The sequence below is a fragment of the Trichechus manatus genome, unplaced genomic scaffold (assembly GCF_000243295.1).
Source record: "Trichechus manatus latirostris isolate Lorelei unplaced genomic scaffold, TriManLat1.0 scaffold00194, whole genome shotgun sequence".
NCBI classification, from domain to species: Eukaryota; Metazoa; Chordata; class Mammalia; order Sirenia; family Trichechidae; genus Trichechus; species Trichechus manatus.
In genome coordinates this window covers 2,972,922-2,996,581 of record NW_004444130.1, presented here as the reverse complement: position 1 = coordinate 2,996,581, position 23,660 = coordinate 2,972,922, and the positions used below count along the sequence as shown (strand labels likewise).

Genomic DNA, 23,660 nt, shown 5'->3' with positions numbered 1-23,660 from the left:
AAAAAAAAAAAAATGGTGCTGAAGGAGCTGGCTGGCTGGTGGTGGTGGGGCAGACTTGGTCTCTGACTGAGCAGCCGTGGCCTATTGGAAAGCGGCAGAGGCCATGTAGAGGGAAGAAGGGTGGGAGGTCGGAAAGCACATATCTCTGGTTATCAGTGCTCTGTCTCCTGTTGGGAGCTCAATGAAGTTGCCTTCCCATACTCCTTGTCTTCATTCCTTGGTGGCTGTAGTCCAAGATGGCGAATCTGTGCCGTGTTAGCTGGTAGGGAACCTCCACTCCATAGCTCTCCTTGTTCTCTGTTCTCTGTCAGGTTCTTATTCCATTTGGCACTTGATTGAGTTCTTTATCTCTTCATTTGATGCTTAGGGTTCCAGGACTGACGTCTGTATCTGTTTCACTTAGTTTTTCAGGTCTTTGCTGCAGAGGGACAGCATGGTACTTCTATCTGTAGCACCATGTTGGCTTTCCCATAGAAATTTTGCACATCGTGTTAGTTTTATTCTTGGAGACTTGATTTTTTTAAAGTATTGAAAATGGTATTAAAAAATTGTTTTCTCTTTGTTGCTGGTGTATGGAAATGTAATTGATTTTTTAAAAAAAATATAGTTGATTTTTATATATTTATTTGTATCTAGTAACTTGTAGAACTATTTGTTGGATCTTATATTTATCTTTAAATTATTTTGGATATTCTGAGTACATAGTCATGATGACAGTTTTATTTCTCCTTTCTAGCTTTTATACCCCCTCCCGAATTTTTTCCTTGCCTTACTATGTTGTCTGGGATCTTCAGGATAGTATTAACAGCAGTCAGGCAGTATTCTTGTCTTATTTTCAGTCCCAAAGGGAAAGCTAACAATGTTTCAAGTATGTTGTTCCTTGTAGATTTTTATAGATATACTTTATCAGGTTAAGGAAGTTCTCTTCTATTTCTAGTTTGTGATTTTTCCAATCAGTAAATAAAATGTATCATTGTAGTCTTCTGGGGGAAAAAAATCATACTTAACCAATTCCTTTCCTCTTGTCTTCATCTCCAAGGTGTTTCTGTAGAAAATAGAAATTATCTTCATTCCAGCTACACATACTCTCACTCCTTGGTGCAACGTTTGCAATGTCTAAATCATGGTCATGAATAAAGTAGAGAGGTTACTGTGTGGGTCACTTGAGTCTACACCAGTGGGAAGAGAACCTAAACAATATGTGTGTGATCTCAAACCTTATACTCTGTGAGAGTGCAGGGTGCCTGCTTCTTGCTGACCTCAGAGACATCTTCCCAGAAAGCAGTCTGTAGACTGCCAGGATAAGTGTTTTCATTGTCTCCTTAAGTCTAAGCTAAATGGCTTGTGTTTTTCTTCTCTCCACTTTTTCAAATGATAGGAAAATGCAGATACCCTGGATTCATTTTTAAAAGTGTTGTCCAACAATTGCACTTCTCTCTCCTTTTAGCCTCAAAGGAAGATCCCCCTAGCAATCTCCTGGAAGAGAGGAAGTCAGATCAATTGGGACTGCCTCAGACTCTGCAGCAGGAGTTCTCCCTGATCAACGTGCAAATCCGGAATGTCAACGTGGAGGTACTCAGTAGTTCAGTGAACTCTCTCCTGCTTGCTGGCAGCAATTTGTGGGAGAGGAGACGATTTCAGCTATGATTTGGGCTAGCAAATAGCTGTGCTTCTCCAATAGATAAGTCTCTCTGCTTACTCTTTTGTTGCATACATTTTCTGAAGTTATAGGCTTTTTATAAATGCGGACTGTTTTTCTTACCCTGTTCTTTTTTCATAAGTTGAGCTAAAGGATAAACTGATGCTTGTGTGCCTTAGCCTCACCTTAGATGATCCAACACCTTGTTTTACTATACAGTCATGTGTTGCTTAATGTCCATGATACATTCTGTGAAATAGGTTGTTATGTGCTTTAGATGTTGCGCGAGCACCATATTACAGGCAGTCCATGGATTACAAACGTTTGACTTATAGACAACTTGTGCTTAAGAAAGGACTGCCATAAAGCTTATTATGTTATAAATTTGAGTTAAATACGGTGGTTCGTAATAACGAATGCACGCATTATGTTACGCTCGTGAAAACATCGCGTGGTTTAGAAGTGTTTCTTAAGTGTTTTATATGCATAGAAATGTAAAATATGTACTATATGCTAAGACAAACATTTGACTGACACTAAGTAAGAACCGTATGTACTTGTTCTGACTTACCTACAAATTTGACTTAAAGACATACTTAGGAACGGATCTTGTTCATAATGTCGGGATTGTCTGTATATACTTAGCAAAGCTATATGGGACCATGGATGTATATGCAGTTGGACATTGCCTGAACAGATGTTATGCGGTGTATGACTATATATGAGGAGACTTAGATCTGGAAAGACTTTGTGACTGGGCAAGGGTCACTAGTAAAGTTAATGGAAGGGCTGAGTTTAGAATCCAAACTTCCTAATTCTCCAAGGCTGTTTTTACTGTGCTGCACTGTCTTCCCTTACAAGCTACTAATTACCTCTGTGATTTAGATTTATAGTAAATAGATGACCAAACAGTCTTGTTCACTTAGCACATGGAGAGATTTCCTTTTTTCCCTTTGGGGAGATACCTGAATTCTTTGCTTCAGAGACTTGAGTGTCTCTCCAGAAGGAGTTTTAAAGCTTTTTTAGTTTTTCTTTTGCCCAGATTTAATTAACCGTAGGCAGAGATGGGTGCTTGTTACATAATGATCTCATTTGGTGTTTAAAACAACCCTTTGCAATAAGTGGTTTTATCCCCACTTTATAGACGAGGAAACTGAGACACCAAGAGATGAAGTGACTTGTCTAAGGTCAGCAACTATTTTGTGGTAGAGATAATATTTGAATCCAAGTTCCAGATTCCTCATGTGTGTAGCTCTTTTCACTCTTCTCCAGCTAACTTCTCTAGTTGGCAGCACAAGAAATCAGAAGAGATAAAGGATTTTTTGATTGATTTTTTTTATATCAACACAGTTTATAGTCCCTTTGTCCCAGTTGAGAATCTAGTGATGTAGTTTAAGGAGGAGATCTTGATTCCTTTCCCCAGAAGTACATTTTAAAATTGAAATATAATTCACATACCATAACGTTCACCCTTTTAAAGTGTACAGTTTATTAATTCTTAGTATATTCACAGAGTTGTGCAACCATCACCACTAATTCCAGAACATTTTTATCCGCCTAAAGAGAAACCCTGGACCATTAGCAGTCACTCACCTTTCCTCCTTCCCCCATTCTCTGGCAGCCGCTAATTTACTTTAGTCTCTATGGATTTGCCCAGGAGTACTTTTTTTTTTTTTTTATTGTACTTCAGGTGAAGGTTTACAAAACAAATATTTTCTCATTAAATAGTCAGTATACATATTGTTTTATGATATTGGTTAACAACCCCACAACATGTTAACACGCTCCCTTCTCTGCCTTGGAGGACCCCCCCTTTTTTTTTGGTGAAAAAATATACATAGCCAAAGATACACCATGTCAAAAGTTTCTACTTGTGCAATTCAGTTACATTGATTGCGTTCTTCCCGTTGTGCTGCTACTCTCACTTTAGATGACGGTTTACAGAACAAAATAGTTTCTCATTAAACAGTGCACATATTGCCCTATGACAATGGTTAAGAGCCCCACGACATGTCAACAGTGCCCTTACGTAACTTTGGGTTCCGTATCACCAGCTTTCCTGTCCCACTCAGGAGTACTTTTTAACTTGAATCAGGTTATTTCACTTATTTTTGCTTTATTTTTTCATCTCAAACAATTTTTACTCTACCTTGCAGCTTTGGGATGACGCTGTTAAAAGTCAAAATACTTTTAAAAAATTGTAATTAATTAATTTTTATTTTGTTGTTGTTGAGACTGTACACACCAAAACATACACTAATCTAACCATTTCTGCATGCACAGTTCAGTGACACTGATTACATTCTCGAAGTCAAAATACTTTGAACTTATTAAATAGGTGCTAAAATTAAAAATCTGTTTTGAAAATGAATCATCTTCCAAATTCATTTGCCTTTGTATACTGTATTTTTATGCAAATAACATGCACATTATGCCAACACTGTTTTACCATTTACACAACTTATATGTGTGGGTTCATTATTTACGTGGGTTTGTTGTTTGCAAAAAAATATGGTACTCTCTCCCTTTACCCTAATAGCAGGAACATAGAAGATTCAGTTAGCTTATTTAAACCCGTTTGCACTTCTGTGTTGCAGATGGATGCGGCAGATAGGAGCTGCACAGTGTCTGTGCACTGTAGCAACCATCGTGTCAAGATGCTAGTAAAGTTCCCAGCGCAGTACCCAAACAACGCTGCCCCTTCATTCCAGTTTATTAACCCCACCACCATCACATCCACAATGAAAGCAAAGCTGCTAAAGGTAAGGCTCTGTGTTCACAAATTCTCCGTGATGTTGTAAGAGAAGAGCTCTGCTCGTGTTCTTCAGTGTCTGAGTTTAGTAGTGAGGTTGAATGAAAACTCTGACATACGAGATTTGGAAGTTGTCTGCTCCTGACACACTGCAGTGTTAGCAATATAACTCCTGCGCCTAACATTCACTTTGTGTAGCAAACATTAGAGTGGTGGTTCTTAACCTTTCTTAGGTCATGGACTCCCTTTGAAAGTCTAATAAAAACTACAGACGCTTCCCCAGATTTTGCATATAATTTTCAGAAGGTTCAAAGATCTCATTAAAGCTATCCATTAACTCCAGGTTAAGAACCCTGCAATTGTATTTCCTTTTATCTAGAAATAGTAGTGGAGTCCCTGGGTAGTAGAAACGGTTACTGTGCTTTACTGCTAACCAAAAATTTGGAGGTTCAAGTCCACCCAGAGGCACCTTGGAAAGAAAACCTGGCGATCTACTTCCAAAAAATCAGCCACTGAAAACCCTATGGAGCACAGCTCTACTCTGACACACATGGGCTCACCATGAGTTGGAATTGACTCAACAGCAACTAGAAGAAAAAATAATAGATTTATTCTGAAGCTCAGATATTTTATAATAAAAAAATGTGTAAAGTTGTTATTATTTTTTTTAATCCATTCAATGAGAGGAGATGATGTTATTCTAGAGTGAGGCTGGCTGACTGCACAGGAAGCTGAGATAGGATAGCAGCATCTGAATGGAGGCAGTACAACCTTGCACCTGGTCTTCAGCCCTACAGGTTCAGAAAGTTGATTTTGTCAGTTCATCCAAAGCTAATCAGGCAGAATCTCCATAAAAAAGGCAAGCGAGCTGGGTGATGATATACTGCCTTCAGTTTGAGTAGTGTCACGTGTGGAATAACTGTGTAATGTTAAGCCTGAATGTTACTCATCTTTTGTCCAGTTTGGATCATAACACTTGATTGTTACATCTTGCTGGGATATCATATGTAACCAAGAAATTTTTGAAGTGGTTTAAGGATCTCTGAAATGCTAGTTAAATTGTGACATTTGATATTTTGTACTTGGAATCTGGATATTTCCCTGCCTAGTTTGAACATACAAAAAGGATGGATTTTTCTGTTGCTATAAAAATGATAAGATTAGGTAGTGTCTTTAAAGGTCTGATTCCATGAACTTCAATAGAAATACACAGTCCACATGTAACTATAAATTTTCTAGTATTGTTAAAAAAAATGAAAAGTAGCAGGTAAATTAAAAAAAAAAAAAAGGAGCTCTGGTGGCACAGTGGTTATAAGCACTCAGCTGCTAATGGTTGGCAGTCTAAACCCCCAGACGCTCTGCAGGAGGAAGATATGGCAGTCTGCTCCTGTAAAGATTACAGCCTTGGAATCCCCATGGGGCAGTTCTACTCTGTCCTGTAGGGTTGCTATGAGTTGAAATTGACTCAATGGCAACAGATTTAGCAGGTAAATAAATTGTGATAATATTTTATTTAATCCAGTATATCCAAAGTATTATCATATCAAATGTAACCAATATAAAAACTTACTGAGATATTTTATATTCTTTTTTTCTTTTTCTGTACTAAGTCTTCGACATTCAGTGTGAATTTTATGCTTACAGCGCATCTCTATTTGGACTAGCCAGATTTTGTGTGCCATGTGGGCAGTGTCTACTATATTGGACAGTGCAAGTCTAATTTATATACTTATCTTTGGTATGTGTACGCCAATTCATATATATAAAGCATGTGACTTAAAATGTTAGGATTTATATTTTTAAAGGACAAGAAATAAAGATGCGTTATAACTTTCACTAAAGTGAAATATGCTCCCCCTGGCTTGCATCACTCAGAGCAATTTTCAGTCCAGCCCAATGTATATTGCTGCTAAGGTACTGAGATTTCTCGTGGGTGTCAGGGGTGGGATGAGGGAAAAGGAAAGGGACAGAATTCACTAAGAAAGAATAGTCATCCTTTTACTAGAAGCATTCGCTTCTAAAGCCGGCATGTGTGCTTGCCTTGGCTAAGGAAAAGGGCTTCTCTAAGGATCAGAAATGAATCCTTCTCTCTGAGCCTCTACAGAAGGTTAGAAGCCTCAGACTTAACCATGGTCCAGTCTTCCTGCATCTTCATTGCTTCTGACTGCTTTGCAGAAGGAAAGCGAATCAGGAGAAATCTGTTGCCACTCTTGACTGTGCTTTGTGCCTTTTTTAGATCCTGAAAGACACTTCCCTGCAAAAAGTGAAACGCAACCAGAGTTGTTTGGAGCCCTGCCTGCGCCAGCTCGTCTCCTGCCTTGAGTCTTTTGTGGTGCGAAGAATGAAATTGTTGTACCCACATATGCTTTAATGTTCTGTTTCATTTCTTCCTCCCTAAAATCTTGGGCTACCTGGTGTCTTTATTTTGTAATTCAGCTTTAAGACAGGTTATGTATTTTTTTAGTTTGTTGATTTTTAAATTTCAGAACCAAGAAGATAGTGCTTCCAGCAACCCTTTTGCTCTCCCAAACTCCGTCACACCACCCTTACCAACGTTTGCCCGTGTCACCACTGCCTATGGGTCATACCAGGATGCCAATATCCCCTTCCCTAGGACTTCTGGGGCCAGGTTCTGTGGAGCAGGTTCGTTGTGTTTTTGGTTCTGTGATTGTAGATTTAGAGAGAGAGAGCGCACAACTAAGACTATCATATATTCTTTATAAATATCTCTACCAGAGAAATTTTTTTTTTTTTTAACTGAGAACTCAGAAAGACTCGTGTAGTAGTGTTTGTTGTCTCATGTTGAACTGATATCTGTGGACGTATCCTGAGAATATTCACCAGAATTACAGTCTTATATTTTTTTATTCTGATGAGCTTGAATTTGAGTTTCTACTCAGAGCACTACTTCTCAACAGGGGGCAGATCCTCTAGCAAGGAAATATAAAGTACCTCTGAGGACTTTATCCTAACCACATGCATCTTCATACACTTCCTGGATTCCTAGGGATTCTGATGTTTGCCCCTGATAAGAATCAGTGCACTCATGAGCCTTTGCAGCTTATGAAAATGTATCTTATCCCTCAGATATATTGAGATAGAAAAAGATTGACCAATACTGCCTTAAGACTTTTCTCGTCCAGCTCATTGACATTGTTGTGCTGATGTCTCCTTTGTCAGGTTATCTGGTGTATTTCACAAGGCCTATGACAATGCACCGAGCAGTTTCTCCAACAGAACCCACTCCTAGGTAAGTCCATGAGATGCAGAAGTAATCTATATTCATAGGGCCAGAAGTGGGCAGAAATCTGGGCATAACCACTGTTTATGTTTGGACAATTTGTTTTATTTGTTCAGTAAACTCCCATTATAAGATTTATTTGAGAATGATTATGACTCATTAAATTACAACTAAGCTGAGATTTCTGCTGTTGGTTGGGTTCCTACCAAACCATTAGAAGGAATAGCTTGATAAAAGCTGCTGTCAAACAAGATAAATTCTTATTTTAAGGTGCCTTCCCCCTATTGGTAAAGCATTATTTGAACATTAAATAAAACTGGAAAAATGATGAAAACATCAACCCGAGTCCCACAACATTAGTATGCTGCTTCTATCATTACAAAAAAAATGTTTACTTATATAAGTAGTGTGTTGAAAAAATCAAACACTACAGAAGTTTTAAATTAAAATATGAAAGCCATACGTTTCTTTTTCCATGTCCCAGGGAGGGCCATTGTTAACAATTTAACAGGTTTTTGTTATTTTTCTGTGTTACTTATTTATTTATTTTTGAGAGTCAGTCTACCGTAATGAATAGGAATGTGGATTTTGGAGCTAAGCCTCCTGGATCCAAATCTGTTTTGCCATTTTTATTTGTGTGACCTTGGGCAGGTTGGAGCCCTGGTGGCACAGTGGTTAAGATCCTGGCTGCTAACCAAAAGGTCTGCAGTTCACATCCACCAGCCACTCCTTGGAAACCCTATGGGGCAGTTCTACTCTGTCCTGTATGGTCACTGTGAGTCAGAATTGACTTGATGACACTGGGTTTTTTTGTTTTGGGCAAGTTACTTAAACTGTGCTTTAGCTTCTTCAGCAGTAAAATGGAATGCTAATAGTACCTACGTGCTTAGTTGCTGCGAAGATTACGCGAGTAAAGCATTTAGAATACTACCTGGCACATTGTGAGTGCTCTATGTTTCCCATTACTGATACTTTTTTTTTTTTTAACTTAAGGATTATACTATCAACTTTTGGTTGTGCAGTGTGGTGACCAAGTTGACTTGGGAAACCCTCCTTCTACAAGCACCTAGATATATTGGATAGGATCTAATTAGCATCCTTATGGATGAGTAAGGCGAGCTAACAGGAAAGAAAAGGGACTGAACTAAGTACATAAGTAGGCACTACTACTGTACTGGGAGGCTGCCTGTCATAACCTCCTGTAATAACCCAGGTAGGTGAGACCTTGATTCACAAGAACTGGAGGTTAGGTTATCAGAGATTCCTATTTTAAACTTATTCTAAAAGTTGGGCCAGAAAACAATCACCTACTTTCAAAGGGAAATAGCAAGTATCTCTACCAGGCTTTGGATCAGAGAGCAAAATACTAACAGTACTTTATAAAGGTATAATTTACAATATGCAAATCCTAAGCGTACATTTTGGTTACCAACACCCAGATCAAAATATGGAACATTGCCATCACCACCTGGTGAAAGTTCCGTGGTTGCCTTTCCCAGCCCCTCCTTGCTGGAGGAAACCATTGTTCTGACTTCATCATCATGAATTAGTTTTGCCTGTTCTTGAATTTTATTTAAATAGAATTTCATGCAGTAGGTACTATTTTTTGTCTGGCTTGATTCAACATAATGTTGAAATTGATCCGTGTTATTACATGGATCATCAGTTTGTTCTTTTTTTATTGCTACAGAGTATTCCGTTGTATGAATATAACAATTTCTTTATTCATTCTTCTATTGATGGACATTTGGATTGATTCCAATTTTGGGCTATTATGAATAAACCTATGTACAAGTATTTTTGTGGACATATATATTAATTTGTCTACCTAAGAAGTAGAATTGTTGGATCATAGGATAAATGTATGTTTATTAGAAATTTCCAAGAAGTATGTCTGCACTGGTTGTGCCATTTTACACTCTCATCAGCGATGTTTCAGAGTTGTGGTTGCTTCACATCCTCTCCCAAACTTGGTGTTGTCAGTCTTTTCAGTTTCAGCTGCTCTGGTGGGTATGTAGTAGTATCTCATTGTAGCTTTAATTTGCATTTTCATGATGATGACTAATGATACGTTGAGTGTCTTTCGTGTGCTTCTTTGCCATTTGGATATCTTCTTTTATGAAGTGCCTGTTATAGTATTTTGCCCATTTTATATTGAACTATATTTATTTTTATTATTTATTTGTAATAGTTTTAAAATCTATTCTAGTTGTAAGTCCTTTTTTGGATGTATGTATTTTAAATATTTTCTCCCAATTTGTGGCTTGCCTTTTTTCTTCCTTAATGATTTTTGATGAATAGCAGTTTTTAATTTTGATGATGTCCAACTTATCATTTAAAAAACATTTTTGGTTCATACTTTCTATGTCTTGTATAAAAATATCTTTGGCTACCTCAAGGTCATAAAGATATTCTGTATTTTCCTCTAAAAGCTTTACAGTTATTGCTTATTTAGGGTCTGTGAGCCATCTCAAATGAATTTGTGTGTATGATGTGAGGTGGGGTCAAAGTGTTTTATCTTGTTTTTGTATAGATACACAGTTATTCCAGCACCATTTATGGAAAAGCTTTTCCTTTCCTCATTGACTTTGTGTTGACAATTTTGTTGAAAATCAGTTGTCCATATATTTGACTCTATTTCTAGACTCTCTGTTTTTCCCTTTGTTCTATTTGTCTATCCTTATGCCAGCACCACACCCTTAATAGAGCTTTAAGTAAGTCTTGAAATCTGGCACTGTAAGTCCTCCAACTTTATTATTATTCAAGGGTATGTTAATTGGCTATCTTAGGTCTTTTGCATTTCCATAAAAATATGAAATCAGCTTATCGTTTCCTACAAAAAAGCATGCCGGTATTTTGTTTGGGATTGTGTCGGTTCTGTCGATCAATTTGGAGAAAATTGACATCTTAACATAGACTCTGTCAGTCCACTAGCTTGAAATATCTCTCCTTTGTTTTGGGTCTTCTTTAATTTCTTTCAGCAGTATTTTGTATTTTCAGTGCCCATTTTTTTTTTCATTAAATTTGTTCCTAGATATTTGATGTTTTTTGATGCTATTGTCAATAAAATCTAAAAAATGTTTATTTCCTAGAAGGCAGGAGGGGACAGGAAAGCTGGTAATAGGGAACCCATGGTTGAAAGGGGACAGCATTGACATGTCGTGGGGTTGTTAACCATTGTCATAAAACAATATGCATACTGACTGTTTAATGAGAAACTATTTGTTCTATAAACCTTCATCTAAAGTACAATTTAAAAAAATTTAAATAAAAAATGTTTACTTTCTATTTGCTTGTTTCAGGTATATAGAAATACAATAGACTTTTGTAGATTAGCCTTATGTTTACTTTATTATTACTTCTAGTAGTTTATAGATGTCTGAATTGTTTACATATACAATTATGTCTTCTGCAGATAAAGCGTTTTGCAGTTCTAGAAGTTCTATTTAGTTCTTTTTTTGAGTTTCCATTTTCTTCCCATTTTGTCTGTCTTTCTCTCTATCTCCCTTGGTTTCACCAAGTGTTAAAAACAGCACTACTTAGAAATGTGGGAAGACAGGAAGGCAGTATGGCTAATTCTCTGTTTTCAACTACAGATCTCTTTCAGCCTTGTCTGCTTATCATACTGGCTTGATTGCTCCAATGAAGATCCGCACTGAGGCCCCTGGGAATCTTCGTTTATACAGTGGAAGCCCCACCCGTAGCGAGAAGGAGCAGGTCTCAATCAGCTCCTTCTACTACAAGGAAAGGGTAAGCGGCAGAGCCATGGCCTTTGATTCTTATTACTTATCATGGATTCTTGTTCTTTGTCTCCCTGTCTGCTATGCATAGCAGCTAAATTAGTAACCTCCTATAGTCTTTGACTTTCAAAATTAGTTTAAGAAAGACCATTACTTGGTTCCTTTCAGTTGGTTTTAACTACTGTAAATGGTGGGGAATTAATTCTTAAACCCATGTTCTTCACTCCCTATTTAACCCTGTCCTTGTAATCCCTATTCATTGAGTTGATTCTCATTATTTCAAATAGAATAATTTAGCTTCAGATCTTCCTTGTTAGTCTGATGTTTGTCAACAAATTAAGGGATGCTGCAGAAGGCTTAGGATCTTGCTGTATGTAGAACTTCATAGCTGTGAGAAATTTTAAAGTTGATTGCAAAAAAATTTTGTATTTTTATTAAGTCTACGCCATTTGAATGAACCAGTTTATACAAAAATCACCTGAATTTATCCTTATGTTCCTGGGTTCTTAAGGAACTCATTGTCCCTAAAATAATAATTATTAACCTTCAACTGTCAGAAGCCTTTGGTGACAGCAATATAGAGAATGTTGGCAGAGTGGTAGGAAAGATCCTAAGAACTCTTCCTGTGTTGTCAGATTGAGAGTCTGGCTCAAACAGATTTTTAACTGACTTGATGTTTTAAACAGTGTTACTGCTGAACTCTGCACAAACTCAGTCCTTAGGAATTCTCTGTGGATGTCCCCCACTAAGTGAGAAATGATGGGTTATCTGTAATTAAAATTTATTTTTTAAAAACAAAGTATCAAGTTATTTTAAATTAAAAAACCAATTTCAGCAAGTATTAGATGTGTCTTCATTTTGATTGCAGTGTAGTGTCTAACCTTGGTTCACAGGAATAGCTGACCATCTTTGTTGTCTTGTCTTAGGGCCATAGTGAGTGAAAACAAGTGGCAGGAACTGATGTTTGATACAGGACCAGTCTTGGGCAAAACTTCAGTTGAATAGGGAAAATTTTTTTTGTTGCCTTTCTGGGCAACTTTCTACAGTCACCTTCATTTTGTCTCTAATGGCATTCTGCACCCCTGGCTGTCACAGACCTCCTTAGAACACCTACTGAGCTATTTCCTCCCCCAAGGCCTTCATGTTCAACGTTTTTAGTTCTTTTTTTCACAAGCCATTACATAACTGGGTAGATGATTTAATAAATTGGTTGGAACTAAAGCATTTTATTACCATAATAGCCAAACAGACTCATGATTGAGTAAATGTGGGAATTTTTTTTAGCCTCAGGGCTAGGTTGAGGAGATCTTTCAGTCAAAGAGGCAGTTCTGAATTCCCCTTTAGTTCATGTCGTATGCTACCCATGCTTGGGTTTGGATTGGGCAAAATAGGTTGACGAGCACTTTTGACTCTGGTAGTGTGGAAAGGCCATCTTTAGTCAAAATAACTCCAGCTCCAAGATGGGACTTCTCTTAATTCAAAAGACCTTTTAAAGCTATGTTCACGTTGTTGATGATCTGGCCCCTTTAACTACCCGTTGCTGTTGAGTTGATTGCAACTTACAGTGACCCTAAAGGACAGAGTAGAACTGCCCCATAGGGTGTCCGAGGTTGTAATTGTTTATGGAAGCAGATTGCCAGGTCTTTTCTCCTGCGGAGCTTCTGGTGGGTTTGAACTGCTGGCCTTTCATTTAGCAGCCGAGCGCTTAACCACTGGGCTACCAGGGCTTCCCTCTTTTACTACAAGCACCATAATCATAAAGAGGGACCAAAGGCTCATGGATAGTTATCTCTTATCAGATAGGATTTGCTGTGGAGTGGAGGAGGGAGTAAGATAATTTCAGTGTGGGGTGCTCCCTAGTGTGCTGTTTCTCCACAGAAAAAGGAGAGTGTCTCCATGATTATAGTCCCCTAGTATCACACAGTAAGTGATCTTTAAGTTTGATTTCAAATAGTGACCAAATAAAATGGGGGACACTTTTTTATTCTGATTTTATATGAAGCTTTTGATGTATAACATACATATAGAAAAGTTCATAAATCGTAAGTGTATAATTCAGTGAATTAATAATCACACAGATCAAGAAGTAGAACTTTACCAGAACATTGGGGTTCCTGGAAAGGGTTCACTTTAGTGGATGACATATAATAATTATTATATTAAATCATATGAAATTGTTGATATTTGCCCATTTTTGACCTAAAAAAATAAGTTTCAGGTGGTTCAACCTAATAGATTAAGAAGACAAAATGAGTAAGTCAGTTATTTTGTGATGAATTTGAAATAATTATCTCTCCTTGATGCTTGTTCATATCCATCCCACTTACATGGGGCAAGGAGGGAGATGAAAGAAATTAAATATAACCATGATATCCTATATAGGCCACCTCATCTTCCTCTCGGAGACTGATACAGTTTTGTCCCTCCAGGAGTATTTTCTGATCCTCCAGGTGTCTAGTTTCACATGTCGTTACCACTTCTACTTCTTTTCTAGAAGCCATTTCAGTTTACTAAATTTCTCTTCATTTGCAGGAAAAAAATTTCTCCTGCATTTTTCTTGTTCCCTTTTGATCTCCACCCTTGAAAGCTTTAAATGAGTGAGAATGTAGGAACAGAGTATAGCTGCATTAAAGTATAGCAATAAAGGAATTATAAAGTATTTTTGAGATTATACAAAATATAGAGCCATTTTGGGATTACAATTTGTTTCTCTTGTTGTTTTTAACCTATTTGTTTGTTTCTCTTATGTGTTTTTAACCTGCCCTAGTTAGGTCATATTGTTAAATTCACTTGAATGTTTTCCAGATGGAATTTCAAGGTTTGCTCCTAGAAATTTAAAAATATGAGAGACCTTAAAAATCCTAGAAATTTCACAGGCAATTAGAAAGCTAACATTAGAAGGTGCTAACATTCATTTTGGCAACTGGACCAGCTATTAGTAGTTGATAAATCTGAAATATTGTTACTCCTAGGGTAACTCAGAAGGCCCAGAATTTATGATAAACATTAGGCATTGCCCTATAAACATTTTTTAAATTTTGCACCCTCCCACATTTGTTTCATTTTATCTCACTAAAATAGCTCTAATGTAAATAACTGCTCTAATGTAAAATCATTTCTGATTTCCATAGACAATATTATGTACTCAGATGCTCACGTTGGTAGAAGGAGTACCCTCAAGGGTGTAACTCCTCAGCTTTAGCTCCCTCTTTTCTCTTCATTTCTCCAGGACTTTCACTTTCCCCATTTTGGAAAGAGTTCATCTCTGATTATAGTACTGCAGTCCCAAGCTGAAGACTTCTAATGTCCCCGTCGCCCCTCAATGACACACCAAAAAAAAATTTGAGGCTGAGTCTGTTGAAGAGCTTCTTCGTTTTTAGGAGCAAGAGTGTGCCCTTATATTCGTGTTCTCCTTCTCACCTGTTAAAGGGGAAAGAGAACAGAGTCTTCTGCCTTTATTTCCCCACGTGTACTATAATCTTAGTCCTCATTAGGACTAAGTACATCAGACATTGATCATAGTGCCTTTGTCAGAGTGATGTTGATGTTAGTACAGTACCGTGAAAGTGAAGATGCAATTGGAGCGGGATGGGCTGGGAGGGAGGTGAGGGAATCCAAATATTGCTGTGCTTAGTTTTCAGATTTTTCAGTCATTCCATTCCCAGTTTTTGCAGTATATTATCGTACCTTTTAATCCATCAGATGTGTGGGAAGCTTTCATTTTATTCTATATTTTTCCCTTTTAATTTTCTTGGTGTTTTTCTTCCCTCCTCCTGGGTGTAACGTTTTCACGCACAGATGTCTCCTCGCTCTGCCCGGCGACGTTGGTCCATACAAGCAATTAACGACTTCCCGGTACTGTGCGCTGTGCAAATGCTCTCCTTAACTAATCCTGTCTTTACCCAAAGGCCCAAGAATAAAATGCCACCTGCCTGGCTTTGAGGAACCTGAAATGACAGGCTGGCTGGTTTTCAGGACCAGCAACAATGAATTTTTTACTGTCAGGGACCAAGGACTGCCCACTTGTTCAATCACAGAGCTTCAAATAGGGGAATATTCATGTTGCTAAGATTGTGAATGGACTTTGAAGTTGAAGCTTAATATTTGGTTTCTTGGAAAGAACCCTGGTTTTAAGCCTTTAGCTCACCTGATTTCACATGGCATATTGGATAATTTCATAGAGCTTTCAAAAGAAAAGCCTACCTTTGGCATGGGCGGCAGCAGAGGAAGATACAAGAGGCTTTCATCATTCTGTTTCTATAGTCTTGGTCTAGTTCAGAGAGGGGAGTGCCCACCTGCTGCACTGGCATGACACATAAGCTTAAGAATTTTCTGCCACAAATTTTTTTTTCCTCACCATATATATTTTGCATTGATAATAAGACCTCTGCTTATGGACATTCTCTCTTCCCTTTCTTTATTTCTTACTCCTGTTGGCCATCACCCTCTTCTGTCTTCCTCTCCCACCACCTTCATGACTTCAGTAGTGCTAGGTGACCTCAAGCTTTGTGAGACAAACCTTGAGGCTCTTGTGTAAATTTCATTAACTGTAAAGCATACTTAGGGGAACAGACCTATAGTCTTTCATATAAAAACCAGTTAAAATCAGGATCCCCAATTAGCAAGTACCACTGCTGCCAACACCTTGCAGTTGGAGCCACTGACAGGGGCACCTTTCCTGAAAGAGCCTGTCCCAGCCAACTGACTACTGAATCTCCACTGAATTTCCAGAAGTCCCTGCTCCCACTGCTATTTCAGTAGGAACTCATTTTGACTCACTGCCCACTCTGCTAATTATGCATTGTTGATGGGGTTGCTGCGAAGCAGTTGGTGGCTTATTCTTGGGCTGTTTTTACATTTAACCCATTTATTGGCATTGATGTTGCCTTCGATTGTAGCAGTGACACTGGTGGTACAGTTGCAAGCTGGCTGGCTGTTGGTTGTCATTCAGTGCTATTTGCACCTCTGCCTCCCGCTTCCCCCCAGCTCCACTCCTTTCTTCCTTCTCCTCTTTCCCATAATTCCATGAACACCTTCTTGGTATGTTCAGAGGAACATCCTGGTGCTCATCCCATAATAATTTGTCTGTCTTGCTTTGTCTCTCTTCCCTTGGTCCGTTCTCATGAAATCTGTGGGGAAGAGGCATCTCCTATTGACTGGGCATTGAAAAGACCTAAGAGAAGAGTCCTTTGCTTCCCAGAAGAACCAATTTTACCTCACATCAGAGTGGGACTGGAGCAATGCCAGGGGTTTAGAGAGCCTTTTGACCATAGTACCCTTGCCTAACCTGGAAAGATTAACTGCCCCCTTAGTGTGTTATTGTTTCCTGGACCCAAAGAGTCCAAAGGGCAATCTACATGTTGTTACTGGGCTGTTGCACAGACAAGAGAAACTCCTAAAATCACCAACAAGATATTAAAGGGGAAGGCAGTCTTAGGCGAGATGTGGGTGGAATATGAACTCTTTTTCTTGCCAGAACACTGGAGAAAACACCCTGAAAATTTATCCCATCTATTTCTTAGATAGCAGCAAGGACCTAAATAATTGGCCACTAGATAAGATTACAGAGTGACCCCTGTGGTCTGAAGGGGAGATATTTCATATTTAAAAACCACTAATCAACAAATTAAAGAAAGAAAAAAAAAGCTACTTTGTGACCCCTTAAGCATTTTTATAATGTTTTGCAGTTATCCCTTGCTGGATTAAAAGAACTAATACTACTCTCCCACAATTGCTTTTATAGCTTGGTTCTTGGTGGCAGCTATAATTAGGGTAAGCCTATTTCAGGGAATCTCCTTCTATTATAGGCTCAAAGGCAGCTTAGTGAGGTTCCATAAGACATCTCCTTTTCATTCAGTACGGATCATACAGAGAAACACTTAGGAGCCTGGTGTCCCAAGAAATTGGCCAGGAAATACAGACTGTGATTTCCATGATTTACTGAAGGATAATTGCAGCAAGTTCTCAAAGTCTTCATATATCCATCAACAAGTATTTGTTGACAGCTCATATGGTCTTTTTCTGTTGATTGCTCTTAACTTAAGGCTGCAAATGGAGGAAGACAAGACATGTCCTGGAACTCTGAATTTTTTATGTTTGAATATGCCTAGTCTTAACAAATGCAGAAAGGAGATTACACAGTGTGGGTGCAGACTGTTGAGCATGAAATACAGCATCTCGGTCTGACTCCAGTGTGCCCGTGTGAAGCTGTGTAGCTGCAGGAGGGGAGCTGCATGCCTCTGCTGATCCTCTAGTTAGCAGAATGCAGTCATGTGCTTGGCAGAAAAGTGACTTAAAGTGGGTAATTTTAAAAGGATGGTTTTGGGTAGGCATCACTAGAATCAAACACTAATCTTATATGCAGAAATGGATCTATTTAAAAATGGACCGTACTACTTGCATATTAACAGGTGGCTTAGTCAGGACTTAATTTTTTTTTTTTTTAAATCTGAACTCACACGCTTAAAAGTAAGCTGACAAATAATGGGCTTTATCGTCTGACGGGCCTGTATTCAAATCTCAGCTCTTATGACCCTGTGACCTTGAGTACGCCTAACTTCTTCATTTGTAAAATGGAGATAGTACCCCCTATGTCATCCAGCTGTGGTGAGGCTTATGCTAGCTTAGAGCAGGAGCTGCTGATGTTGTTAATAGTAACAGACACGTCATTACATCCTAACTCAAACATTTTGTACCCTTGGACTTGTGTCATTTGGCAGTTTTCAGATGGACTAGTCTGCTTGCAAATGAGCTACTTAGTTAGCACATAAGCCTTAATATAATCATTAATATGTTTTTATTAAAATCAGAAAATTGTAGTTATTTTCAGCGTGAAAGCTAATAGAGCCCACTGCTCATGAGGCCTCCATTTATTTCAGCTGTATAATTAAACGAATCTACAGCGAATTGTTCACTTGTTCAAGTACTTCTCATTTTCTCTATGTAATAAGCAGCCAGAGTGACTGCCTGGAACAACGTTTCCATGCCATCCAACCAGCCTGAAGACCCAGCTAGAGGGATCATATTGTAGCTTTTGAAAGAGCTATGGTTTCCATTCCAGGTTGAATCCTTTTAACTGTGATCTTTATTTTTTTAATCCAATACCCTAAATCTCATTTGAGATGACTAATTAAATGTGCTGTAGGAGTGAAGTTTCCTGAAATTTTTAAACACTTGGCAACCCAAATGAAAATCACAGTGAAATGAGTGTCTATACCTTATACCTCCTGCACTCTATCAAACCACATCTTGCTGTTGACTGTCACTGCAAGCTAGACATACACTAAATTACCCTCCCTAAAAGTGTTACTGTTAGGTAATATATTTAGTGCACCTGTGACTACCTATATTTTGTGTTGGCTAGCACTGCCGGGCTCCAACTCATTCTGACAGATTGTTTGCTCTTTAACATACCCTCCCCTCACTGGCACCCATGTCAGTACGTTTGATGGCTAGAACGATAGTGTTTTTATGAGTCTGTACATAATTCTTCAGAAAATAACCAGGTCAAGCAGAGAATTGCAGGACTACCCTGAATAATAGATTACACTTCCTCTTGTATTGCAGAATAATGATTTGTGTGTGGATGAAGAGTAAGTGATAACTGCTTCTGAAGATCAAATGGGTTACAGTTCCAAATTGATAATGTGGCACATGTAGTTACAGATCATGACAAACAATTCATAGATATTTCAGCTAAGCTTCTTCAGTTACCTGCCAGCCAGAAACGAAGTCCAGCTTTCCAGAGATACACTTAATAATCCTAGAGGAGGTTGCGTGCATTGGGCCACTTTGGGAATTCGATGGGATGTTAGTGGTCAGAAATCCCTGAATTTAGACTGTGACTAATTTGGGGAAGAGTGATTGTATAGAAGTCACTTGTAGAAAATGAGTTTACTTGTGTGTAATCTAAATAATGATCTAATCTAAAATCCTGAGAATTTATATGCATTCATAATAATTGATGTTTTAAATTTTTTCTCCAGTTTATATAGCCCTGTCCACCCACACCTTTACGTTGTGCCCTTATTAACCTTGTGAGATTGGTACAGTAGAGATTGTCATTAGCCACAACTTAGAGGTGAGAATAGAGAGAGTTATTTGAGAATAAATTCATAGCAAATAAATAAGTTGCCCAGGATCACGTGGAGCCAGTACATGGTGACAGTAAAACTAGTAGACCTAGGTTTTCTAACTTTAAATTCCAGGCCCTTTCACTAGCTCCTTTTGCCCACTTTGTGAATACGTTCACTTCCCTTCTGAGTTGACTCACTTCGGTGGGCCCCCTTTTAAAACTTTGGCAATAAAATGAAATAGGATATTGTTTCCCTGGCTCATTGTCATTTTTGAAGGTACTAGATGGGGCTCCAGTCTAATAAGTCTCCTTTTCCAGGACATCTTCCATTTCACACACGTGGGTTCCTCTATAGCTATCTGTAGGTAAAGCTCTGGGGAGATGGGGCAGCTGCTCATGATCTTCCATGACCATTACCTGAGTCACTCTGCTCAAGTATTTTTGGTACTCTAAAATGATCACTTTTAGAAACAATCAAAATCTTAGGAAAAATGGTAATTTCCGTTTGGGCTACTAAGTTTCCCTGTCTGCTTACCACAGATTAAGTTTTGCAGAAACCCACACTGTTGTGTCTTGACTTAAATTTTCACCAAGTCCTACTGGAACATCTGAGAAGAAAAAAACCTTGATTGGTTTCAGTCAAGAATTTTGAACCTAGTGCTGAACCCAACCTTAAAAGTTGCTCTTCTCCCACATTTCTTGTGGTCTTTACTAACTTATTTAGCTGCTTTTTTTTTTTTTTTTAATTTGTTTTTTTTATTCTCGCTTCATGGTATCTATTTTTGAGTACCTGCAGAATGTACAAAGCACTACAGTGGGTGCTTATTTCTTGTTAGGACTTTGACCTAAGAGCTCAATGCCCTTTGTCATCCTTTTATTTCCTACAGATGCTGATTCATGTAATTGTGGGCATGATGTAATGCAAAGTCTCTGCAAATTACCAATGACCCAAATATGACGTGCTGTGCAACTGTAGGTTTCCATTTGTCAAAGTCCCAATTAGTTATATCTTGTCATCTCTCCCAGAAATCAAGGAGATGGAAAAGTAAGCGTGAGGGATCGGACTCTGGCAATCGGCCAATCAAAGCTGCTGGAAAAGTTATTATCCAGGATATTGCTTGCCTTCTTCCTGTTCACAAATCATTGGGAGAACTGTACATGTAAGTTCAAACTTTCAAGGTTGCCATGCTTATAACTTAGTCATGATTATTAAATCTTTTAAGTTTGAAGCCTTTCTTTAAAAGTAGTTTTTGGAGAAGCTCAGTATATACGTTTTCTATTGCTGCATAACAAGTTACTGTAAACTTAGTGGTTTAAAACAACATGCATTTATTATCTACAGTTTCCATAGATCCAGAGGCTGGGCCTGAGTTAGCTGAGTCCTTGCTCAGGGTCTCACCAGGCTGAAATCAGGGTGTTGGCTGGGGGAAGATGTGTGTTCTTCTGATTCTCAGGTCCTCTTCCAAGCTCGTTCAGGTTGTTAGCAGAATTGAGTCGCTTGCAGATATACAACTCTTGAGGAATTTCATCTTCTTCGAGGCCATCAGGAGAGTGTCTCACTGATACTTCACCTTCTTTCTAAAGGCTCACCTGACCCTGGGATAATAGTCTCCTTTTTGATGAACTCATAGTCAACTGATTAATAACTTAATCACATTAATAACCTATTCTATCACATCACTGGTTCTGGCTATACTCAGAGGGAGGAGATTATTCAAGGTGTGCATGCCAAGGGCCATGGATCTTGGGGGCCACCTTAGAATTCTGCCTGCTACACACCCAACATGTAAACTGATAAAAACAGAACAACGTTGGTAGCAGAAAGGAGTTGGTAGGGTGGTTGACAGGCATCAGAGGCCAGCCTGTTGTTTCCTTCTTCTTGCTGAACTTGAACACATGATGAAAAGCTTTTATTTTGTAGTATAGATACTACTTTTTGTGTTAGAAACCAAAGTCAGTGTTGCACATATTTAAATCCATTTTTATTCAACCCTCAAGCCTTGGGAACTCCACAGAAAAACTCGTTGGAAAATTTTATTTGAGAGTGACCTCTTCTCTTGACTTCAAAGGAGTGAGCAATTTTACATTCTCCAGTCCTCAACCCCCAGCATAACATCAACTATAGTTAAGCTTTTCTCCATGTCGGATAGAAAAGAAGCCTAAGAACAACACAGAATAACACATTCTGAATGACAACAAAAGAAGGAGTTGTTGGTCTGTTTGTTAAACCAGGAATAACTAATTTTTTTCCAGACTAAATGTGAATGATATTCAGGAAACATGTCAGAAGAATGCTGCTTCAGCCTTGCTTGTTGGGAGAAAAGATCTTGTCCAGGTATTGTGCGTCCCCTTTGGTGGAGGTCTGGATTTTTCTTTGCCAACATGTATAGGGTTAGAGCAGCTTTCCAAATTCCTTGGATGTTTTTCTTATTATTGCTTAGTTGGAGAGGTCCTAAAATACTAGATACTTTTCATTACATCTCTTTTCTATTTCAACACCATGATGATTCTTATATACCTAAATTTGGGTATCTATATCTTTGGCATTTGTACCCTCAATTCTTTTTTTTTTTTTCTTACTTTTAAAAATGCTTTATTTAATAAAAAGTTTGCCAAAGTGTTATTTAAATGGAGAGTTGTTCAGTTTTTAAATTATGATTATTATTATTATTATTTTAAATTATGAGCATATCTAGTACATTAAAACAAGCTGAGCCTATGTTGTTTGTTTTAACAGTTTTATTGAGATATAATTCACATACCTTCCAATTAACTCATTGAAAATGTGCAATTCAATGGCTTATAGTATATTCAAAGGTGTGCAGCTATCACCATAGTCAATTTTAGAACATTTTCATTACCTTAAAAAGATACCTGCCCCTCTTAGCTATCACCCCTACTCCCTCCACCACCACTCCCAGCCCTAGGCAACCACTAATCTACTTTGTCTCTATTGCATCCGTAATTCTTTAGTGTGAGGATTAGACTGAACAATGGAAACTACTAGCTACTATTCTATCAGCTCAGTTTTTTTCCTTAAAACCCTCCAAATGAGCTAAAGCTAAGGCCTTCTCTTGATTTTTATCTGATTAAAAATTCCCTAAGGTTTCCATTTGTCTTCTAAAAAACACTCTCAAGGCTCTGCCCCAAAGCCTTTTGGGAAAAATTTAATCATGCATTTAATCTTTTTCTAAAAGGGCCCAGCCATCTAAAGCTCAGTGAACACGAAGGAGGTAACGTGAATAGTAGAAATCATGCAGAATTCATAGTTCAGCTATAAATAGTTGAAGGATGATAGTTCAGTTCTGCCTCCTAGAGGTAAAGCCTTGGGAAAGTTATGTCAGACCCTCTGAGCCTCTGTATATGTATGTAAAATGAGAGCCATCAGAATAATTATTTACCTCATGGTATTGGTGAGAAGATTGGTAAAAGCAATACTGAGGTAGACTCAAGGTTCGTGTTCTGGAAAAGCAATTTCCTAGAGTTTTTTTGTTTCATTTTTTTTTTTATAAGTTTCAGTACTTTTCAGGCAGAGTTGATTTGGAAGGTCAGTCTAGTTCAAGTGAATTGGAAAGACCTTTGCATTCAGACAGACCTGGTTTTGAATCTGGGCTCTGTTACTTTTTAGTTGTGTGGTCATAGGCAAGCTGCCTAATCTTTCTGAACCTCAATTTTCTCAACTATAAAATGGGAGCAATACTTTCCAGGTGATAATGAGAAATAAGTAAGAAAATTAATATAAAGTTACCATACCTATGCCTGGTAGATGGTAAATGCCCAATATATGGTCCAGTCGCTCCTGCTGTTTTTATAATTATCATCAGCATTTGTGGCAGGTTACTGTTTAATGGGACAGAGAAATGACAAACCAGTGAAAATGCTTGAAGAATTTTTTTTGTTGTTGTTCTTTATGCATGTGTTGAAGATGATGTGTCTGCTATGTTGCAACCAAAAACCCATTGCCATCGAGTCGATTCCGACTCATAGTGACTATATAGAACAGAGTAGAACTGCTCCACAGGGTTTCCAAGGAGTGGCTGGTGAGTTCGAAATGCTGACCTTTTGATAGCAGCTGTAGCTGTCAACCACTGCACCACCTGGGCTCCACTATTTTGCAGAGAGTTACAGAAATAAACCCAAGTGTCACTCTTTCTGTTGAAGGAATGTAGGAGATGGTTATTGTAGGTGAGGAAATACCATGCCTAGATTGTCAG

General features: G+C 38.2%; 1 protein-coding gene across 2 annotated transcripts in view; it reads left to right on the top strand.

Moving 5' to 3' along the window:
* The window catches only part of WDR59 (WD repeat domain 59), a 113,109-nt gene that overhangs the window by 76,570 nt on the left and 12,879 nt on the right, over positions 1-23,660 (top strand). For both annotated transcript variants that reach the window (XM_004387815.2, XM_023741906.1), the window contains exons 13-20: positions 1,448-1,572; positions 4,237-4,401; positions 6,628-6,723; positions 6,878-7,034; positions 7,572-7,641; positions 11,229-11,382; positions 20,473-20,606; positions 21,700-21,781. In XM_004387815.2, the coding sequence (XP_004387872.1) occupies positions 1,448-1,572; positions 4,237-4,401; positions 6,628-6,723; positions 6,878-7,034; positions 7,572-7,641; positions 11,229-11,382; positions 20,473-20,606; positions 21,700-21,781 (983 nt within the window). The remainder of the gene's footprint in view (positions 1-1,447; positions 1,573-4,236; positions 4,402-6,627; positions 6,724-6,877; positions 7,035-7,571; positions 7,642-11,228; positions 11,383-20,472; positions 20,607-21,699; positions 21,782-23,660) is intronic.